The sequence below is a fragment of the Mustela putorius genome, unplaced genomic scaffold (genome assembly GCF_011764305.1).
Source record: "Mustela putorius furo isolate JIRA1106 unplaced genomic scaffold, ASM1176430v1.1 tig00003853_pilon_pilon_pilon, whole genome shotgun sequence".
Taxonomy (NCBI): domain Eukaryota; kingdom Metazoa; phylum Chordata; class Mammalia; order Carnivora; family Mustelidae; genus Mustela; species Mustela putorius.
In genome coordinates, this window is record NW_025422005.1 from 68,297,254 (window position 1) to 68,320,549 (window position 23,296).

At 33.3% G+C, this 23,296-nt stretch overlaps 1 protein-coding gene across 18 annotated transcripts in view; it reads left to right on the forward strand.

Moving 5' to 3' along the window:
- The window catches only part of ADGRL2 (adhesion G protein-coupled receptor L2), a 224,582-nt gene that overhangs the window by 188,173 nt on the left and 13,113 nt on the right, over window positions 1-23,296 (forward strand). For all 18 annotated transcript variants that reach the window (XM_045064782.1, XM_045064769.1, XM_045064775.1 and 15 more), the window contains 7 exons: window positions 8,924-9,049; window positions 9,320-9,525; window positions 10,835-11,008; window positions 11,966-12,175; window positions 13,125-13,345; window positions 14,665-14,731; window positions 22,814-22,905. In XM_045064782.1, coding sequence (XP_044920717.1) covers window positions 8,924-9,049; window positions 9,320-9,525; window positions 10,835-11,008; window positions 11,966-12,175; window positions 13,125-13,345; window positions 14,665-14,731; window positions 22,814-22,905 — 1,096 coding nt within the window. The remainder of the gene's footprint in view (window positions 1-8,923; window positions 9,050-9,319; window positions 9,526-10,834; window positions 11,009-11,965; window positions 12,176-13,124; window positions 13,346-14,664; window positions 14,732-22,813; window positions 22,906-23,296) is intronic.

Genomic DNA, 23,296 nt, shown 5'->3' on the forward strand with positions numbered 1-23,296 from the left:
CAAGTGGGGAAAAAAAAGCCAGAAGAGAACACAGACAACTTTTGCAGTGAAAGAGTGCATTGGCACAACAGGTACTGAATAAGGTATTGCTCTGTGGGACGCCCTATCTCATTGCTTAATTGTGCCTTCCTAAGTCTTGGGAATTTGTATTCTAAAATGCAGAAAATAAAAGTGTATAGAATCTGGGGCGCCTCGGTGGCTCAGTGGGTTAAAGCCTCTGCTTTCGGCTCAGGTCATGATCCCAGGGTCCTGGGATCGAGCCCTGCATCAGGCTCTCTGCTCAGCAGGAGGCCTGCTTCTCTTCTCTCTCTGCCTGCCTCTCATCCTACTTGTGATCTCTGTCTATCAAATTAATAAATAAAAATTAAAAAGTATAGAATCAAATTACAATAACGGAATTTAAATTTAAAACCTCAAGTTTATTTTAAGTAGCTGAAATTTTAGAAAGAAAAAATCATTATGAAAATCATGTTTTTATGTACTATGAGCTTTAGGGATGATAGATAACTCAGTAACTTCAAATTAAATGAAGTCAAGATACGTAATTTGGCTGGCCATGATCTGGGATACCAGTCATAAGGAAAGTGACGCTCTACCATACCTTTAGCAGTAATACAAAATGAAGAAAGCTCCCTCTTTCTGTCTAAAGCTTTCATTAAATTTGGCTAATTTATTAGCTGGTCTCATAAAATCCCTTGTGCATTGAATCAATGTGCATTGAACAATTCTTCTCAAATTTTCCCAGCAATGTACCTGTACGGATAAAAGAGTGTAAACTTGATCATCTTAGAGAGTGAATCATAGAAAATATTGTTTGAAGTGACATTTGTTTTCCAAATCTTCCAATCGCTATCTTTTTTAAAACACCTGTTATTTCCCTCCTACACCCCCTCTCAGAGTGCAAGAATATTGGATGGACCAGCGCGACGTGCTATGCTCCCATGAGCCTCACATATACAGGATGCGCTGTTCTTCAATCTCTGAGATATTTCTACACCAGCTTGAGGCAGAGTCTGAAAATGTTAATGTCCAGGAAAATATTTTTTCTAATGCCTGTTTTTCAGAATTATAAGGGATTAATCTTCACTCTGTTTTTTAAAAGAAAATTTTAATTAAAAAATATTGGGTGCCTGGCTAGGTCAGTCAGTAGAGCATGTGACTCTTGATCTTGGGGTTGTGAGTTTAAGCCCCACATTGGATGTAGAGATTGCTTAAAAAACTAAAATATCTTTACAAAAATTTAAAAAGAACATTGTGGGTAAAGACTCTTACAGTATGCAGTACACATGTTACTGACTTCTCAAAAATAATGGCCTGAATTTACCATATGCATGTAGATTACCCAAGAATTATCAGTATGAAAGTCATTTTACATTCTCTTGCACAGTTAGGACTTTTTGTTTGTTGCTAAAATATAATTTTGTGGCAAATACAGTCCATGCTTTAGTATGAGGAAAGCATTTACCTTTTTCCTAGGAACTGTTCTTTTTTTAGACATGAGGACTAAAATAGCTTATTATTCCTTTATATCCTCACTTTTCTGAAGTTCTTATCTAAATTTAGGGCATGGTACACTATCTTAGGTTATTAAGACAATTTGATTTACTCCTTAGTGATTTCTGCTTGAATCCTTAGTTTAACTTCATTGTGTGATTTATCCTTATATGACCTTTATATGACCTCATAAAAATGGTACAATTATATCTGTCATAAATATATCTGATTATAGCTTTTTTAAGTCAACTTGGAGATAAAATATATATATAATAGTTGTCATACGTGTATAGTTGGTGAGTTCCGACAAATGCACACTATGTGACCCACAGCATGGTCAACATTCTGTCACCTCAGAAGGGCCCTTTATTCTCTAGCAGTAGATCTGCTCAAACCCTAGCCCCAGATGACCAATGATCTGTTTTCTGTCACCGTAATTTATTTTTGCCTACTCTGGACCGTTAGTTGAATGGCATCATACAATATGTACTCTTTTTGATCATGCATTTTTACACAGAGTAGTGTTTTTAAGATTTGTCTGTGTTGGTAGGAGCATCTGTAGTCCAGTCCTTTTTGTTGCTGAGTAGTATTCCATTATAAGGAAACACCACTCTTTGTGTTTTCATTCTCTTATTAGGGGTTTGCATCGTTTTCCCCTTTTCACTGTTACTTGTAAAGCTGCAGTTTTCCCAAGTCGTCATACCATTTCATACTCCTGACTGCCATGAGACTTGCCTCACTTACATTTGGGATTGTCAGTCCTTTTAATTTTAGCCGTTCAAGTGGCTTGTAGTGTCATCTCATCTTAGTTCTATTTTGCATTTATAGACTCGCTGTGGTTCTTAGGGCTGATAACTATTCAACTCTTATGTGCTTATGGGTCAGTCATTCATGTATTTTTATGTAAAGTGTCCCTATAGTTTCCCCATATCTATTTGCTCTGTTTTTCCTCTTAATAATGAGTTATGAAGATTTATAATCTATCCCTTATATAGTAAGTCTTGCTGACTGTATGAACTGTGAATATTTTCCCTCAGCATGTGACTTTTCTTTTTATTTTCTTAATGATGTCTTAAGAGGAGCAGAAGTTTCTCATGTTGCTAAAAAGTTATGCACCTTCCACAGCGTCTGGTTAATCTTATTTCACTTATTCCTCTCACCATTGCATTTTAAAGCAAATTTTAGTATCATATTACTACTGTAAATACCTTAATATGCATCCCATGCTTAAAAGAACAATAATATCATTTTCACACATTTGAAGATTAACAAAAATAGTATGTTCAAAAATATGTCTAAATTTACTTCATTTTGTAAATTTGTTAATACTTAATTTGTTTGACCAGGATACAGACAAGTCCATGTAGTACATTTGATAACATTGCTTGAGTCATTTCTCTCTACATCTTTTTTATAAACTTTTACCCTCTTTTTGAAGAAATTGAGCAGATGATTTGTACTATGGAATTTCCCACATCCTATATTTGGCTGTTTTCATCCCCGTGATACCATTTTACATGATTGAGATGTACTGTAATTGGATCTAGAGGCTTAATCAGGTCAGGTTTAAGTTTGTTTCTTTGTTTATTTTCTCAAAGAAATTGCTGTTGCATCCTGCAAAAGAGGCACATGTTAGGTTGTCTTTCTTTGTGATCTTATGATTGATTAGGTGACTTAGGTTTTATCAGCCTAATCCATTTGTTATAAAATTCTGTATCATTTATTTTCCCAGTGGGCTTAGCAGCCAACATGATTGTCAATTTAGACTTAGTTGTATTGTGGTAACAAAACCCCCAGTCACAGCATCTTGCAAGAGTGAAGGCTTATACTCCTTCACACCGCATCACCACTGAGGTTTGGTTCTGGCTGTGCGACTGTCATCTTTAGTCAGCTCCATATTATTTGTACCTTGGATTCAGGCTGATGGAGCCTAGAATGCTGCAGGTCTTCTGGCACACATCATAGATTTTCCTGTATGTTCTCTATTCTTCCCCTCTTCTTTCATTGGAGCCATTACTCAGAAATGAATCTGAAAAGTACATGGATAGAAAAATATATTAAAATATGATCTATATCATTGGTTGTGAGGGAGGCTTTCCTATGAATGAAGTGTATTCAGTGTCAGGAAATCTGTGGTACAAGGCATATATTATTTTAAGGATACAGAAAATATCATAAATAATTTGTATTCCAGTCACCCAGCTGAACCACATCTTAGTATTGTACCATATTCGCTTCACATTTTGGGGAAAATAAGGAGTTATCAATAATGTCTAAGTCTTCTGGGTCCTCTATTTCTTGATCAGACCAAGAATGGTGTAACCTTTCCTTAATAAGCTACCCCCCCAACTTGGTCTACAACTATGTACATTTAACAGTTGCTTTTTACACTTTTAACATTAATGATTTCACACTATAGTTGTGGTTGTATAATTGTCCCTTGCCATTATATTTTTATTCTTATGCATGTTAATATGTTCATCTCTAGTTAATTCTTTTGTTTGATCTAAGGTACATCACAGTTATTTAATATGCCAATGATAGGTTTTTTAGTGGCGTATGCTTTTTGCTAATAAGAAGGAAAACCGTGAAGGTTTTTGTATGTCTTTGTTGTCATGTGTATGTGCCTTTCTAGACATATATGGATATACATACCTAGAAATAGAATTTTTGAATGATGGAGCATGCCCATCTCCAACTTTATTAAATACTGCCAAGTTGCTCTCTAATATTGTTTACCAATTTACATCCTCTCCTGTTAATGCCATTGTTCTCTCCCCATCAATCTCTTTGCTAAATAACACTTTGTTATTGACATAAGTGTTATTGTTCTAATGGGTTAGAATTGATCACATTATTGTTTTAATTTGCAGTTCTCAGATTACTTAATGCCTTTATTGGTTATTTCAGATTTCTCTTCTGTGAATTTGTTCTCCACGACTTTGACGTATGCATCTGTTTCTTTGTAGTTCATACGTTCTGGACACTAATTCTTTGCAGGCTGTATAGTTTGAAAATATTTTTTCTGTGCATGCTTTCTCTTTTTTACTTTGTTTATGGTATCTTTTGTTTTACAGAATAAAGTCAAATTTATCAGTCTGTTCTCTTAGGGTAGGTGCTTTTAGGGTGTTATTAAGCAGGTTTCCTTTTTGGTGTTCTCAAGAAAATTTTCTCTATAGTTATACCTATAACTTTTTAAATGATCTTATATAAGACTTCAGAAATGATAAAATTTTGCCTTTTTATAATTTTGTTTTAATATCTGTGTTTTTAATAATTATGTTTTGTTTGTGGTATGACGGAAGAAACTAATTTGGTTTTTGTTTTCTGGAGTTTTGGGGGGATAATATGTTGTTTCAGTACTTTTATTTCATAATTCTTAACTTTTCCTTGTGGTTTGTAAGGCTATCTCTGTTGTTTTCTATACACATTAGAAGTGTGTTATGCATTGCTCCTTTTGTTTTTGTTTTAATGATACTGCTATCTGGTGAGTTCTTTCATTTCTGCTCCTGGAAGAATTGCCTTAGCTGCTTTTGGCATGTCTTCTCCATAAAGTCAGCCATCGAGTTCCACAATCTCAAAAAAATCTTTTTTTTTTTTTTCCTTACAAAAAGTCTTGTTGGAATTTTTATTAGAATTAGGCTGAAGAGAAGGAAACAAACCGTAAGAGACCCTTGACTGTAGGGAACACATTCAGGGTTGCTGGAGGGGAGGTGAGTGGGGGGTGAGTTAAATATGGATGATGGTCATTAAAGAGGACACTTGTGATTAGCCCTGGGTGTTTTATGTAAGTAATAAATCACTAAATTCTACTCTTGAAACGAGTATCATGCTGTATGTTAACTAACTGGAATTTAAATAAAAATTTGAAGAAATTAAAAATAAAATATTATGTTAAAAAAAAGAATTAAGCTGAGTTTGTAGATTGATTTTGAAAGAAGTTTCACAGATTTATTTACCTGTTGAAGTATCTCAAATAAGATCTCATATAATTCTGCATTTGTTGTTAGGTCTTCTAATGACGTTCTGTATTTTTCCCATTAATGTCTTGCACTTATAAAAATCAGGTTTATTCTTAGATAACTTGCACTATTTGTTTTTATTGTAAAGTATCTTTTTTAAGGTTACATATTCTAATTGTTGCTCAGTGTATAGGATCACAGTGTATAGGATCACAGTTGATTTTGCTGATTGCACCCTTGCTAAATTCTTTTACTTCCAATCATATGGAGGCTCTCTAAAAATTGCTATGTAGTTAGTGATATCTTCTGTAAATAAAAAGCTTGCTTTTTTCTTCAGTCTTTACACCTTTTCTTTTCTTTTTTCTTAAAAAATTTTTTTATTTATTTACTTATTTATTTGTGAGAGAGGATTAACAAAAGAGCATGAGCCCTCAAGGGTAGGAGTAGAGGCAGAGGGAGAAGCAGGTTCCCTGCTGAGCAGGGAGCCCAATGGGGGCTCTGTTCCAGGGCCCAGAGATCATCACTTGAGCAGAAGGCAGAAACTTAACTGACAACTAAGGCCACCCAGGTGTCATACAACTTTTTTCTTGAATTACTGCATTCGTTAGGTCTTTTAGTACAATGCTAATAAATAAAACCCCTAATAGGGGTCTTACTGGCTTTAGAAAGAATACTTCCTGAGTTTTTTACTTTGCCTGTAGATTTGGTTAGATAAAACTTCATCTGATAACAAAACCTTTCCCCAGGCAAAGATTTTTTCTTTTCTTTTATTATTTTGTAAACTGTTTTTAAATTGAATTGGTTTTGGTGTTTGTTGATTTCTTTTGGTTAATAATTTTTTTGTGTGCTTAATTTCTTAATTTGGTGAATTACATTAATATATTTTCTAATGCCCTTTAGACTTAACCTCAGTTTGTTCAAGATTATACTTAGTGTCCATATAATTTGTTAAACATTTTTACAACCTTTTAATAAGAGAATATTCTGTAATTTTTTCCTTATGCTGTTTTATGCATCAGGATTATACAAGTCTTATGAAATGAGTTGAAAAGCATTCTTTCTGTATTCGGAACAGTTTTTTAAGATTGAGTATGTATTTAGCTATTATTTTATTTTCTGTAATGGTGATAAACTGTTAGAGCTTTTCATATTTTTTTTTCCGTTTTGTTGTTTCTTGGAAGTTTTCCCTTTTGTCTGTTTTTAAATTTACTTATTTATTGATATAAATTTATTGATTAATATGAAGTTGATTATTGATTCTCTACAAAGATCTGTATTAATGATCCTTTTAAAATTCAAATTATTACCCTTTTTTTGCTATGGATTTGATTTTTAAGCTTATGTAAATATACATTGACTGAAATTAAAGTTTGATCAGAAATATTTGTTGAACACAATTAACTCTTTGGGGGGGTGCCTGGGTGGTTCAGTGAGTTCAGCATCTGTCTTTGACTCAGGTCATGATCTTAGGATCCTGGGATGGAGCCCCCACATCAGCTCCCTGCTCAGTGCAGAGTCTACTTCTCCCTCTTGTTCTCAAATTAATAAATAAAATCTTTAAAAAGAAATTAACTTTTTGTACGTATATGTCTATATTTGGAACTTTTCATGAAAACTCAAAAGATTTCAGTTTTTTACCCTGTCTTCTGTCTTGCTTTAAGAAAAGTTAGGAATTGGAAAAAAAGAGAAAAGTTAATAACTGAGAGTCTCTTTCAGTGTAAAAAGAGTGAGGCATACATTAGATGTATATTTTTCTCTTTTCTTCCCCTACTTTTCCTTCTTCCCACACACATGGGATCTGATATGATGAATGAAGGTCACCTACCTACCCACCTGCTTAATGTTTCTAAGCGTAAACCAATAAAATAAATATTTTAACCAGCTTCTGCAGCTTATAGAATTCTAAGATTTTATAACTGTCATTATAAATTTGTATTTTAGGAGCTTGACACATGAAAATCTTACAGTGTTCTGATTTCATAGATAAAACTAAATCTATGTGTAGTTTACACAACAAATTTATGAAAGATTTAGAAGAATAAATTATTATCCAAAAGTTACTATAATAGTATAAGTTCTTATCTGTAAAAGGAAAGGGTTTGGATGAATTAATCATATCTCTGTGTATGTGTGTGTGTCTACAAACACATATACTCATCTTTGTCTATGTATGGAAAGAGCTATACAAAAATATATACCAGTAGAGTGAAGTTCAGAGAAAAATGTATGAACTGTATGTATTGAATTATTTAAAAAGTATGTGTTACTTTTAAAAATGCTAATATATGAAACTAATGAATTTTGTATATAATTCCTCTCATTTCATCAATAAAATGGCATAATCTTATTATTAATATGAAATAGTTGACTTTAGCAGAAACAATAGTACTTTTCCATTCTTTTTAAAAATTATGTGAATATGATGAATATTGATGTAAAGTATTAGAATCTTTATTGGAATTATAGTAGATATGTTTATGTTGATGACTTAAATTATGTGTGTGTGTGTGTATGGAAAAAAAGTTTAACATTGGTCTTGTTGATTAGGTTAATGTTCTTAGTGTTATATGTCAGCTTGTTTGCCTTTCCATGAATTTTTGAACTTTGGAATATTAAGTACAGTAGTTGAGTAAACTTTTACTATAAAGGCCCAAATAATATATATCCTAGGCAACTACACCACATGGTCTGAGTTGCAAACGCTTACCGGACATTGTAGCAACAGGCAGCCATAAAGAATGTGTAAATGAGCATACATGGATGTATTTTAGTAAAAACTTTATTTACAAGAAAAGATGACAGGACAGATTTGGCACACAGGGCCTGTTTTGCCCAACTTAAATATGTAAACATTTATAGTAACTAGTGAGAATTAATGGGAGGTTTTAACATAATGCCAGACATTTTCTCATAAAATGTTGTGCTGTACTGGTCTCACCATGTTTAGAAATCAGAGAAAATCAAGTATTGCAAAATTGAGCTATGCAATCTCATTATCTATTAAAATGTATCCTATGCAAAGAAATAAATGTATACATGTAATAAAGGCACTCAGATTTATGCTTCATATTTCATTTTGCTATTGTCAAGGAATGTTCATTGAAAAGTTATTTAATGTACAGAGCCAAAAAACTCATTTTGAAATAGGTTTGTTTATTTTCAATATAAATGAAACTTTGAAAGTTGTGCACTTTCAGCTCATACACAATTAGCATTCCTAGGGACAATGTCTGGAATTAGTTGATGACAAAAGATACAAAACTATGAAAAAATGTTAAAATTATTATATAAAAATTTTTAGAGTGTTCAAGGTTTTAGACCTCCTCGAGTCATTTAGTTCATGATTTTATTGAAATGTAACAGTAAAGTTTTGTAAGTAGAAAAAAAAGAAGCAGTGGTTTTCATGCAATTATCATTTGCCTCTTTGTAGTTTAAAGAATGCCCTTTTCTCCTTCCCCCTCATCCAGTTCTGGAAGTTGCAGTACTCAGTACCGAAGGACAGGTTCAAGACTTTAAATTTCCTCTGGGCATCAAAGGCGCAGGCAGCTCAATCCAGCTCTCTGCAAATACTGTCAAACAGAACAGCAGGAATGGTAAGATGGAGCAGAGTCTTTTAAAAATTGACAGGTTTTTTGTTCATTTAACTCTATTAACCCTAAAATGCCAACTATTTGACTCCTAATGTAACAATGCTGCTTACCATTTAAAAGCAGATTTAAAATAATGCTTTACTCTTTCCCAAGAAACTTAATCTATACAGAGTCCATAAGGACTTTTTTCCCTTTTATTCTTACTTGAATGTATTTTATTTTATTCATAAGCATATTTCCTGGAAAGGCATATGACTACTTTTACCTTCCTAGGGCTTGCAAAGTTGGTGTTCATCATTTACCGGAGTTTGGGACAGTTTCTTAGTACAGAAAATGCAACCATAAAACTGGGTGCTGACTTTATTGGTCGGAATAGCACGATTGCAGTGAATTCCCACGTCATTTCCGTTTCACTCAATAAAGAATCCAGCCGAGTTTACTTGACAGATCCTGTGCTTTTCACCCTGCCACACATTGATGTAAGTTCTATGTTCTGATGAAGTAGTGGAAGGTTATAAAACCAGTGAGGAAAGAACGCAAAACTTGACATGCTGGGGATGGGGAGAGAGGGAATGGGAAGATTGCGGAGAGGAGAGGAAAGACCTTTCCATTTGAATTTGAATTTCAAATGTTGGATTAGGTCAGACATAAGTTTATTTAAGTCTGTGAACATAAAATTAAATGAGCCTGGTTCAGTGATTATTAGAACTTAAGTGTATTCTTAATGAAAGCTAATTCAGTAATCAACAGGAAAATGTAAATGACTGTAATTTGTTTGAGAATGAAAATTAACTCTTACCTTAACAGCAGGATAACTGAACGTTAACTCTTAGGACTCTGCCTTTTTAGTGTGGCAGACCTTTTTGTTTTTGTTCTTTTTGACTTTACTGATCCTATGTGATACAATTGTTATCAAGCATTGGGTTTTTTTTTTTTTTTTTAAAGATTTTATTTATTTATTTGACAGAGAGAAATCACAAGTAGGCAGAGAGGCAGGCAGAGAGAGAGAGGAGGAAGCAGGCTCCCTGCTGAGCAGAGAGCCCGATGCGGGACTCGATCCCAGGACCCTGAGATCATGACCTGAGCCGAAGGCAGCGGCTTAACCACTGAGCCACCCAGGCGCCCATCAAGCATTGGGTTTTTAAAAATCTAGGCTTGAAGACGTGATTTCTCTGCAGTGCCTTAGAATGAAGTTGGTTTAAATTATTGCACTGTGTTGGAAGATAGCAGGATTTTGGCTTCTGTTATAAGCAGAATGAATAAGTGCCCACAGACAGCCCAAGTGTATCTCCAGAATCGGCAAAGAAAAAAAAAATTCGTGCAGCCATTCTCTTACATCTGCTGCAGTTGGTTCACTCTCTTAAAAACCCTGATATTGCTAACATGTCACTTAGAATAAAAATGGGCCCCAAATCGATTTTAAAACACTTGATCCTTACAGAATTTTCTCAGGACAGGACAAATTCATGGGTGTCATTTTGTCAGAAAAGAAAAAAAAAAATGATTCCAATGTACCATCAGTATGTAAAATCATAAGATGGAAATTGTAATTGTGTAAAATGGGTCTTTGGTAATTTGGAGTACACTTTAGAATGTTTCGGACTATAAAACCCCTTTTAAGTTAGATATCTGCCTTGTATAACATAGTCTACAATTTTGCTGATGAAAAACTTTATAGTCCGAAACATGCAAAGTTTAATCTAAATTACCTTTTACACATATTAAACAATTGCTATTGCCATCTTAGAGTGTAAAATCCTAATTTTATCTTGTCATTTTATTTCCCAGCCTGACAATTATTTCAATGCAAACTGCTCCTTCTGGAACTACTCAGAAAGAACTATGATGGGATATTGGTCTACCCAGGGCTGCAAGCTGGTTGACACTAATAAAACCCGTACAACGTGTGCATGCAGCCACCTAACCAATTTTGCAATTCTCATGGCCCACAGGGAAATTGCAGTAAGTATTTGCACTTCTAATTAGTAGCAGAGAAAAACCTCAGGAGATTCAAAACAGCTTTATAATAGTCCCTTCTTTGGGTGCTTATCGTAACTAAAAAGCAAACAAAGTAGTGTGGATTTCTAAATGTCATTACACTGTCTGTATATTTTTTTGAACGTCTTGGCACTCTATTTATTGTTACTTCTCAAAATCATGTGTTTTGCAGATTCATTCTAAATTTTTCTCCTTTGGGCAGGTGTTTAGCAGAGGCAATCGGGGATTTAAAAAATGAATAGCGATGGGTCCTACAAAAGAGACCGAGGGCTCTAAAATTGAACACACTCTCTTCATCTGGAATGTTTGAATTTGTTTTTCAGCTTTTAAGTTTTTCTCACAACTTTGCACACTGTGCAGAACTGCAGATTTTAAAGGTCAGGATAGCTTCTGGGATGTTTCTTCATATTCCTTTCTGTGATGAAGGGAATGATAGCCAGAAGATAAAAACATTTTAAGAAATAGAGCACGAAAACTCACAGGTCTATTGTGTATTTGACTCAGTATATAAATAAATATCAAAACTCAAGGGGGAAATGAAAACTTAAAATTTTTTTGTTAGCCAGGAAAGTCATTAAGATACCAATTATTTTTAATCATAACTGAATATCCTTTATCCTATTATATAAATATCTGGGTTTACATAGGTAATTATTTCAGCCGTTATTTTGAAATGATTGGATTCTTGCATTATTTTCTAGGTAAAATCTTTCACTTTCTTAGGTCATTCTTTGGATATAAGATAAGATTGATCTGTTATGTGATCAAGTTTTCATTTTAGCTTTGAGCCCTGTTTGAACACATAAGAATATTCATAGAGTTTGGTATTAAAAGATGAGCTACCATGGTGAAAGCTATCTTAACCTTTTAGTTGAAGCAATGCAGGAATACTAATGTTTCTCATACTATTTTTGTTTTCAGTACAAAGATGGAGTTCACGAATTACTCCTTACAGTCATCACCTGGGTGGGAATTGTCATTTCCCTTGTTTGCCTGGCTATATGCATCTTCACCTTCTGCTTTTTCCGTGGTCTGCAGAGTGACCGCAATACTATTCACAAGAACCTTTGTATCAACCTTTTCATTGCGGAATTTATTTTCCTAATAGGCATTGACAAGACGAAATACATGGTAAGCACCCCTTCAGCTTATCGCCCTTGGATCTCTGACAATTACTATATCAGGTGTGAATCCACACACGATGCCTATATAGATATTTATTTGATCTTGTAACAATAAAGTTGACAGTGGTAATCTTGGCAGATAATTTTTAATAAAAGCGTAATCATTAGGTATTATTATTATGAGCGAACTCATTTCTTGCATTTATTGCAGATAAAAATGCTTTTGCATTTTTCTGGGTCGTTATTAAGACACGTAATTTGAATAGAAGAGTGCCAGGGACACTGAAATGAAAAGATCCTATTTTTACAGTTTTCATTTTGCTTACATAGTCATTCTGGTCAGTGATCATTTCTTCGTCTTCTGAGCAATTTGTTCATCATCAGGAGGCCTCCGTGTCAGAAATAGTACTTAATCAGTAGTTAATGCTTTACCCTGTATTCATCTGCACCGGAATGAATTTTAAGAATGCTCCGCATATGACAGGAAAAGAATGTTAGGAATTAGATCCAGGGTATTCATCACTAAAGTGAATTTTTAAATTCTGTTACTGAAAAAATAAAAATAATATACTTGGAAGCAATTGTTCTAAAGACATATGGAGCAAATAACCTGTAAGTAGAATATTCAGATTTAATAGTGGATAATTTAGAAAGGAAATTTACATGTATTTTCTTATTTACACTTAATTTTACTAAAAATAGTTGGGTCTCACAGTGATGAAATTTCTAGCACACCTGCCATTATGCTCTATTAAGCATTAAACTCTTCAAATTTGTAGTGTTTAGAACTCATTTCCATTTGTTAAAAAAATTTTTTTTTTAAGAAACATTTACTCTAAATAATGTTGTATTTTAAAGACAATCATGAGCACTGTCAGTGAATATTGCATCATTTTGGGGTGCCCTGCTTGTATTCATGTGTTCTCTCTTGGGTTTTTTGTTCTTTTCCTTTCTAGATTGCTTGTCCAATATTTGCAGGACTTTTACACTTTTTCTTTTTGGCCGCTTTTGCTTGGATGTGTCTAGAAGGTGTACAGCTCTACCTGATGTTGGTTGAAGTGTTTGAAAGTGAATATTCAAGGAAGAAATATTATTATGTTGCTGGTTACTTGTTTCCTGCCACAGTGGTTGGGGTTTCAGCTGCTATTGACTATAAGAGCTATGGAACAGAAAAAGCGTAAGTAATTGCAAGCGACCTGAGTGTTTTTCAAGTGAATAATTTTTTAAAGCCTGTTAGCTGTCAGTGCGGGTCCCTGACAGACTAAAATAGCATCTGAAAGCTTTATTGGTAAGAGAATGGGCATGCCGTGCACAAATTACAATCAAGTCTTTTGTAATTTTCTAGGTTCAGAGGATTTGTACTCTGGCAAGGCAGATTCTAAATTATGGACTTTATTTTTAACACAAAAGATTGACCTGAAACAAATTGAAAAAGTAAATAACTTTTTGGCCTTAGAAAGATATTAAGTAAAAATTCTTCTGAACTTAAAGCATCTGACAGGTTTAACTACTCAGTTTTAACCTAATGCTTCATTAGCTCTCTTTGTGCAGCCAACCCTCTAGCTAACTCTCATTCTGAATTGCGACAATAGCACATTCCATCCCATATGTTCTACTTTGATAATATTTTGTCAGGCAGTTTAAAAGGATTAAAATAAGTCACTGTCTTTCATTTATAAAAAATATAGATATTTATGGAAAATGACAGAAGGTAGACATAGCCATATTTATAAGGCTTTTATTTGCTAGGAGCATGAATTTGCCTCCCAATTCTGCTTATATTTGCCTTTGATAAAATTAGTTATATAAAGATTCTTTGGACTAAAGAAAGCTTTTTGACTAAACAGATGATGAAAGACAAATAAAAAAAATTCAGTGGGGATTCAATGTTATATGAAAAATGAACCACTAAGTAAAATCTGTCTTAATAAGTTTATGCATCATTTACTCTAATACTATATGAGTGCTATGCTTTGATTTTTTTTATCTCGTATTCATCCATTCCCAGTTGAGGTATTATATTTATGCTGTGCTGTTTTGAAACAGGCATAACAGCTGAATATTTTGTCTGTTTTGTTTCATAGGGTTAAACACTGTCGCTCAGATATTGATCTGAAAGGCAAATTTTGAAGATAAGAACTTTAAAATGATGAGACCATTTGGAATATTGAGTTTCAAGTTTTCCTTGATATAGTCAGAGGTCTTAAGATTTAGGGATTGGGGTGTGGTGGGGTTTATTGTTTATCCCATACGAGCAGAATAATGAATGCCTTTACCAAATTTAAAACCTGAAATGAAAAACAGTAAGCTGAAGTAAATAACTACTCTTTATATCAAAGCCAACTCAGAATTATTAAAATTGTTCTTAGCCATGACAAATGAATTTTCAAAGGCAGATATAAAGATAGTTTTGTTAGATTTTTAAGAATCCTATATTTTTGGTAATGTTGAGGATCCATTGAAGCTACTTAATACATAACCTTCTTTTCATAATAGTTGCTGGCTTCATGTTGATAACTATTTTATATGGAGTTTCATTGGACCAGTTACCTTCATTATTCTGGTAAGCAAACTCTGTTTTCCCTTCATTTTTAGCTTGCTACTTTTGTAGTGCCACTGAAACCAAGATAACTGGTTTTATTTTTAATTAATCTGTGCATTCAAGGGTTTATAAACATGTCTAACCTACAGGATAAAACTGCGTGTATACCTTAAATGTTATACCATTATTGAGAGTTTATGTACTTGCTGATTGGTCTATTTCAAAAATCCTTTTTCCTCTAAAAAATACTTTTTCTTATCTAATTTAGTTTGCTACAATGCATGTCATAATCTAAAAAAAATATGTAAATTATGTTTAGATTGCATGATTCGGGCCTAGTTTAATAATTAGAAAGGAATAACTGAAATGTATAGTGTGTTTTGGTTTTGGATAGTTGAGTTTTTTGCTAAGAGTTGTGGTTCAGGAGTTTTGTCTCCAAAATCTGTAATATTAGCCCTGTATCAAGTTATGTGGCATTTATAAATTAAACGAATGTTTCATGGAATTGAAAGAACATTAGCTTAATACTTATTATATTAATTTCCACATAATAATTTAGTGCTTTTAAAATAAATGTCCACACCCTAAGCTTTTTAGAGCACAAAAAAAATTTTTAAGCTTAGATTAATAACTGAGTCTTAGATCAATTTTTAACTCAAAAGAAATAAAGTTACTTTTCAAATGCCAAATAAAAATATTGGTCTTCAAGAAATTTTTAAAAAATAAATTGTTTACCCATTAAATATAACATGACATAGGTGTTTTTTAACTGCTTACATTATCATTAGTCAAATATTTGAAATATAGTTGAAATAAAAGGATGTAGCTAAAATATTTGGTTTTTGGTATTTAAAACTTTTCACTGAGTTTTAGCATTATGCTGTTACAGATAGATGCTACTGACCATTATAAGATTGAAAGGGAAACATAAGCAAGTTTAAATATTTTCTTTTAAATACCTATTTTAAGGACTTTTTAAAAGAGGTGATACACATGAACTTATTAGGATATTTCTGTATTTAACTAGTCTTTCATAAAATTGAGGGGAAAAAATGTAGTAGTTCAAGGAAACTTAAAACCACTTCATATGTATGTACTTTTGTCTTTAAAATGAATTATACACTTACACAAAGCAAAATGAAAATTTGAGGTGAATGCCTGTATGAATCAAGCCAGTAAATCATTCTCAAGTCTTCCTAGGAAAGCTTATTTCTCACCAGAATTACTCAATCCAAATGATTACTCTCGTTTTAGTTCTCGGTTTATTTAAGTTAACATAGCCTAAACCACTCTCAAATTAAATGGTAAACAGCTGAATTGAAGTGGCATGATCCTTAAAGACACACGCTTCTCTTTTTTCCCCCCCTGAACCCTTAGCTAATCATATTGATAACTTTGAAAATTATAAAGACCATTTCAGAGATAATCTAATCTATAAAAGTATGTGTTAACTTCTGTTGTACTAGTTTTGTTTATTTCCATCTAAAAATAAATACTGACTTTAGAGTATTAAATTTTTTTTTTCACTTTAGAGTATTAAAATTTCTTTCACTTGGACAAAAGACATTAATGTTCACATATACTGTTTCTAGTAAGAAAAGAAGTGAAGGACATTATATTGCCCATTTACAGTGTGAACCCTACTGTTATTTATTAGTTTTGTCGTCATTGTTATCCTGTACCCAATCATTTAGGTTGAAATGTGAAGGGCTTTGAGGAATAGTGTTCCCAACTTTAAGGGGGGGAAAAAAAACCCAACAAAACCCAAACACAGCAAGTAGCTGTTTTGACAATATAGATCCTAGGAGTAATTGTCCCGCAGCTGCTTTGTCCTCTAATTCTCCGGACGCAGAGAGGCAAAGAGTGGTATAGAGGTGTAAAACATCATGCATAACCTAAACCGAGATATATGATTGTTCAGCATGTTTGTTGAATGTTAATATATTTATAACACATACATCCTTCTGATGAGAAAGGATATTTAAAAGTCAATACAAACACAAATCTTAGTAACATAAATTCCATTATATACTACCCTTTTAAGGAGTACTCTTAGAACAAAAACTACTCATTACAATTCCCGGAAGGGGATTGTGTTCCTTTTGGAATTTTGCCTTTCCTACTTTTCTGAATTGAAGCCATTTAACTTAGTAATATTAAGTAAGTGTATGCTTTTTATAATGTTCTATGAAGAAAAATAACATGCTATGGAAGATAAAACTTCTTGCTTCTGTATTTCTATCGACTGTCTTGCCTACAGGCACTAGAGTTATTATATCTATGAGAAAAGTGCTTGTAAGTAATGAGCAGTGGGAAACCATTAGTATGCCTGAAATGGTTTAATGAAAGCTTGGATCATGACACGTCAGGAGCTGTTCTTATCATTTGGACAGCTCCATCTGCATCGTTAATAATTAATTCAGTTCAGTAAGAGTTCAGCTCACACACTCATTTAGAAGTCTTCTTCAGAGAACACCTCTTTGGCTGCTAGTCCCAGGGAGAAATAGGCTTCTGCTCGGCTAACAGGAAAGATCTGGAGATACAAGTGCAGTTTAGAGTTGCATTTGCTAGGTAGCAAAAGCTCCAGGGAGGACAAAAAGGGTCAGAACATGTGCAGTTCAGTTAGGTTACTTCAGAGTGGTGTTTCTGTTCTTCTGTCTTATCATATCCATGTCAGCACTGCGAGCTGTGGAATGAATTTTAAGCTGCTAAGCTCAGACGGATGTGATTCAATTGAGCAGGTTGATGACTCTAAAACAAACGGTGCGCTCCCGCCATCATTGGTTCCCTCTGCTTGTTTCCAAGTCCTTTGATTTTCGTGACCCGGTGTGGGTGGGTAGTTGGCTATGCCCTGTCATCAAGCAGCAAATGATACTGGCAGATTATCTGTACTGGAACTCATGAAATTATTATTTTGAGATAAGTGAAAGAGTCTTATTTGTCATTACAAGAGAAGGAGTACGCCATTTGGCAATTAACTCCATTTAGCTGAATAGGAAAATCTGTTTCTGAATTTGCCGTCTCTTTCACGTAGAATTTCATTAAGAGATGCCTGTTTACCTGTGTGTACACACATAAACACACCACACACAGCAGAGATAAAATTGGATTAATTCCTGGATGAGTTGCTTCATCTCTAAAATTAATCATCAGTGTGGGTGTTAAGCTTGGTGGGTTGGTATTTCGTATGTAACACAGTCCTACAGCTGTACTTACTAGTAACTTCTCTGTGAATGATTGAGTCATGACATGCACTTTCCAGGTTCTTTGTATACAGAGTTGTAACTCCGTCTTTTTCCTTTCTCACTGATGCGTAATGCCTTTCAACCTATCCCAAAATATGTACTCTGTTTAAGGTTACTAGTATTCATGTTGGAAAGAAAGAAACAAAAAAAGCAAGTGGACAAAAATTTGGAATTTGAGGGGAGAAGAGCAGCACTTGGATGATAGAGACATTCTTCTCTCCCTGGCTTTTTGCCTGCTTTCCAGGAAGAAATAGGAGAAATTCCTTTGATGGTTGGGATTTCTTTTATTTTTTAAATGCATACCAAATGCAGAAAAATAAATTGAGAGGAAATAAAAGTGAGGAGAAAGAGATCACTTACTCTAATTAGAAAGGGAGAAAAAAAAAAAAAAAGAAGAAGCAGCAGCAGCCCAGAAGTTTATGTCTGGAAAGAGCCATTTGTGTTATGGGGAAAATGCAAAGAAGGAACAAGTCAGATTTGCAATCAGTAATTCATTTGAAACTAACTTTTTTTTTGCCTGTGACTGTTTGGAATGATAGATTTAATCAAAGATATTTCTATTTGCCCTTCGATTTCTTGTTCTGATTCCCTTAGTTACTTTTTAAGAGAATGGCAAAGAAGAGAGGAAAAAAAATATTTTACTCTACAGAATCATGACTCTTATGAAGTGTTATCACCTCCTGAAAAAGATCACAGCCAACAGTATTTTTTCTATGAAAATATATGTATATTTTTTAGCACTGGAGAGAAAGAAAGAACTCTAAAACTTCTTTTTAAAAAATTGTTTACATTTCAGGATTTATTCTATTTAATTCCAGAAAGCATTTTACTGTCATACATATTGGTGATAATATATTAAGATATTCAATACCTAAATGACATAAGTATCTTTTTCATTATTTTAGTAAGACTAACAAACACATTATCAGTGAAATTTTTTTTTTAAAGATTTTATTTATTTGACAGAGATCACAAGTAGGCAGAGAAGCAGTCAGAGAGAGAGGAGGAAGCAGGCTCCCTGCTGAGCCAGAGAGCCCCATGTAGGGCTCAATCCTAGGACCCTGGGGCCATGACCTAAGCCAAAGGCAGAGGCTTTAACCCACTGAGCCACCCAGGCGCCCCATCAGTGAAGTTTTTAAAGTGGATTTGGGGAAAAGAAAAGTACCTTGTGTTTAGCTTTTGTTTTTTCCCTGTTGTGTTTTATGGTTTATAGTATGTCTTGTGTGCTTTTTTTCATAATTAGTTTTTTTTGAAATGATGGTATTTTTGTCCTGTTGAAGACCCCATTGCTTCATTATTTGTATATTTTCAAGTTGTATTTCGAAGTCTAAATTAGTATTGGATTTAACTATAAATTTCTTGGCAACTTAAATTTTAGAGTGCTAATCATAATTCTTCTGTTTGGCTTTTAAAATTGGAGAAATCACAGATATTCGTGAAACAATTTGAGTGCAAAAATCTTTCTGTGGTTTTATGATTATTTTTCTACTATTTTATTGTTTTTTTAAAAGATTCTCTTTTAAAACATCTTTTGAAACATTCAATTCTACTATGTTAGAAATGACAGTCCTTTTTTGGATTCAATTATGAGTTTGTGTGATGTTTAGTTATGTGAGTGGAACACAAACAGGTTTGAGAAAACAGAACTAACTGTTAAACATACTGTTTGTCTACTGGGAGTAGGAGTGTGTGGACACTTTAGTCATTTGCTGATCATGGGATGGTAGTGTTTAACAAAGAAATAGAGAATTAGTTATTCTAGCAAGTCGATCAGGTAGAAGTCATTTGAAGAGCACATCCCTTATGTTCAGAATTTCCTTGAGGCTGTATTTTGTATATGAATTTATTATTTATCTTCAACTCACTCATCATCTCTGAGTGATTTCTAAAATGCATGACTCTTTCTAGATGTAGAATCTTTTTTTTTCTTAAATAAAAAACTAGTATGTTTTTGCTTTGCTAGGAGAGACTCTTACTTTTCTCACCAGAATAAACTGGTTAATTCTATCTGTAAAGTTGCTGGGCTATGGAGCCATCACAAAGTGTATTAAATCCCAGCACTGATATTATAGCACCTAAGTAATCTCTGGCAAGGTACTTAACATCTTAGAATGTAAACTGACTCTCCAAGTGCTTCCTGTTACCTCTGGACATAGGATTATTTAAAGTGAATGTACTATATTTGTAACTAGAAAGAAGAACTAAACACATATATAATGTTAACAATCCTCAGTAGAGAGATACGAGAGGAAGAAGAGGTATCTATCTACCAGGTTGTTTTTTAAGGATTAAATAAGATAGGCTTTCTGTGTCACATTCAACTTGGTTAATTCTCAGTCTTAAAAAAAAAGAAAGAAAGAGAGAAAGAAAGAAAAATGGCTTTGTATCATACTTAAATTTAATTCTGTTCTTCAGTGGGTGAACTCCATTTCCATTTCAGTTTTATTTGAAAATGTGTTAGTTCTGAAGTAACTATTTTACTTCAGAATTTTAACATGGTCATCTTCATTGAAAAATGTTGGTATGTGTTCATCTTCAAGATTTCACATTTTGTACTCCTTTTCTTTTCATAACATAATACTTTATACATCCACATTTTTCCAAATTCGCACACAATTTTCTTGTAGTTTTTACATTATACAATTTTATAAAGAAGTTGTATAACTTTTTCCTTCCTGGAGTGTACTACCACTACTATTTATTCCTGAGGGGTTAATCAACATGCTTAGAAAGTGATGAACACCAAACTGTGGCCCTATATGTTTTATGAAATTGTATAAGAAAAGGAAGGGGGAAGAAATAACCCAAAGTCTAGAATTACGGAGTGAAAGAAAGAAATGGTTATATTACGACATTCAAAAGGAAGGGTCCAGAAGTTTAAAGGATTTTAACTCTGAATCTACAAAGCAGCTTTTTTTCCCTAAGAGTTGCATCAGTGTTTACTTGCATTTTGTTTTGTTTGTTTGTAGAATATTTGGAGATCTTATTTGTAACCATTCTCTAATTTTACTAGTTAAGACCTAGTGTTGCATAAAATAAAAAATAAAAACACTGTTGATTTTGCCTTTAAAAAATTAGAGATGTACTGTACCATCATCTTTAGAAACTAAGTCAGCTATTTACTGTCCTATCAGAAGGATCTCCCTAACTTTTCAAAGGTAGAAATTGTATCTTACGTGCAATACAATAGGCACATTCTTGTATGGAGCAGTAAGGTCAATACATATTAGTTGAATGAATTGCATTATATTGTAATATCTCTGAAAATGTAAACATTTATTTATATGTGACCACCTGGAATAATCATTAGAATATAAAGCTAGTGTTTCTACATATTTGTTTGCTTTTTCTCTGGACAAGTTTTTTAATAAGTTAATGTTTAAGTAGGTGTTTTAAACAGAGAGTTTCTTTTGTCCCTCTTTTGTTAATATTAAGTAATTAACATGAAGCAATAGAATGCTATCTGCCAACACTTGCAAACTATAGCCATTGACCTCATTTTATCCCTTAAGAGGAAATTCTACATCTAAGAGAAACAATAAGGCACAGTTGACAAAATGAGTGATAAACAGCTTAGATGAAAGCCTTCACTGTGTTCCTAAACTCCTCATTAGGAATGACTTGGAAATTTTATTTATTGCCCTATATAAATTTTCCTAATTACAAAATCAGAAGTAGTGATGAATGAGTAAAACAGCATTATCATTTTATCCGATGGTATTGTGACTCAGTAAAAGTGATCATCTTATCATAACAAAATCATGTTGAATGTTTGCCACCAAGGAATTGTCTTTGTCCCTGTTTGTCCTTTCCTGAACACACCATTGGGGCTTGCACTGTCTAAGCCAAGTAAAGCTCACAAAATATAATTCTGTTTTGTCTTTTTAAAAGTAATAATCAGGAGTAAATAAAATGTAAAGAAATCCAGGAGTGATCAGGCTTAGTTCTGTTTTTAGAGCTAGAAATGGAACTGCCTTCCCTCTGTCTAGGTTTCTGTACAACCAAATGCAAAATGGCAAACATTATCTCTCTCCAGTCAAAACTTGTCTTTTTTCTTCTCAGTTCACTCATGTTGACCTCCCAAACCTTCCTTCCATGTCTGGTTCCATCTTCCCTCTTTTTGCTTTTGTTTGCACCTAGATTCTTTACACAGCTCAGTGTTTAGAGGGACTCAAAGCAGCCTTTTTCTTCAGAATTTACCTACGCCCATTCATCAGAGAGGCATAAGAACAATAGGACTGATGGCTTTTAACCATTTAGTAGCAAATATATAAATATTTTCAAAGTTTGTCTTTCTGGAACTAATAAATATTTTTCATGTATTTTTTCATAATTTTTCATATATTTTATTTCATTTGATTCTCACAATTACCTCACAAATAGATCATACAAATGTGATTATCTTTCTTTGATCAGTCAAAATCAAAAGCTAGACTCTCAGCTAAGTCGTAGGGTCCCAAATCCCACAGTCCTTGTAAGCTACATGATGTAAATGTCCCTTCTGAAGAATTCACTTCAGTATTTCCATTAGATGGCTTTTAGGCCGTGGAGTACCTCTAGCTAAAGAAACTAATTTAGATTTTCTAATTTATTTAATCATCACCACATGATGCTGATTTAATGAGGTTGTAATTTCATGTCAAATGATCTATTAAAAAAAAACGATCATACATAGCTGGAGTATTTTTTATTTAGACTCAACCAGATCATTGCCTATGTAAAACTGAGTCAGTGAATGTCTACTATATACTCATGTCATTGATATTTAGCTGCATTAACTCATTAAGTGTATTTGCAAAACTTGCTCATTTTTTTACTCTGTGGTTACAGTGGTCTAATTCTTTATTTGTTGTAACAGCTAAATATTATCTTCCTGGTGATCACATTATGCAAAATGGTGAAGCACTCAAACACTTTGAAACCAGATTCTAGCAGGTTGGAAAACATTAAGTAAGTATTTAGTATTTGAATTTTAGTGCTTGACAAACTAAGTGAAAGATACCCTCCACAGAGAATACATAAATGCTTTCCTTCAACTGTAGAAATTATTCAGAATGAAGTTTTACTGATCAAGGTTGAGTCTCACTGTTAACCATGTCACAGACATTGGTCAAAAATTAGATAATGATTTCTCTCTTGATCTAGAGCCAAGAAATTGTTTCAGTGGCTTTGTAGAAATTCCATATCACTGTAGCAGTTTCATTTAAATTTAAAATGCAGTTCAAAATGATGTTGCTGTTTGCAAGGCTGATATGATATTAAGTTTGTTTTGTTAAATGACTTTTTTGATTTAAGGATTCTGAGCAGTTTCTACTTCTAATCTTGTTTTCCTAAGATAATT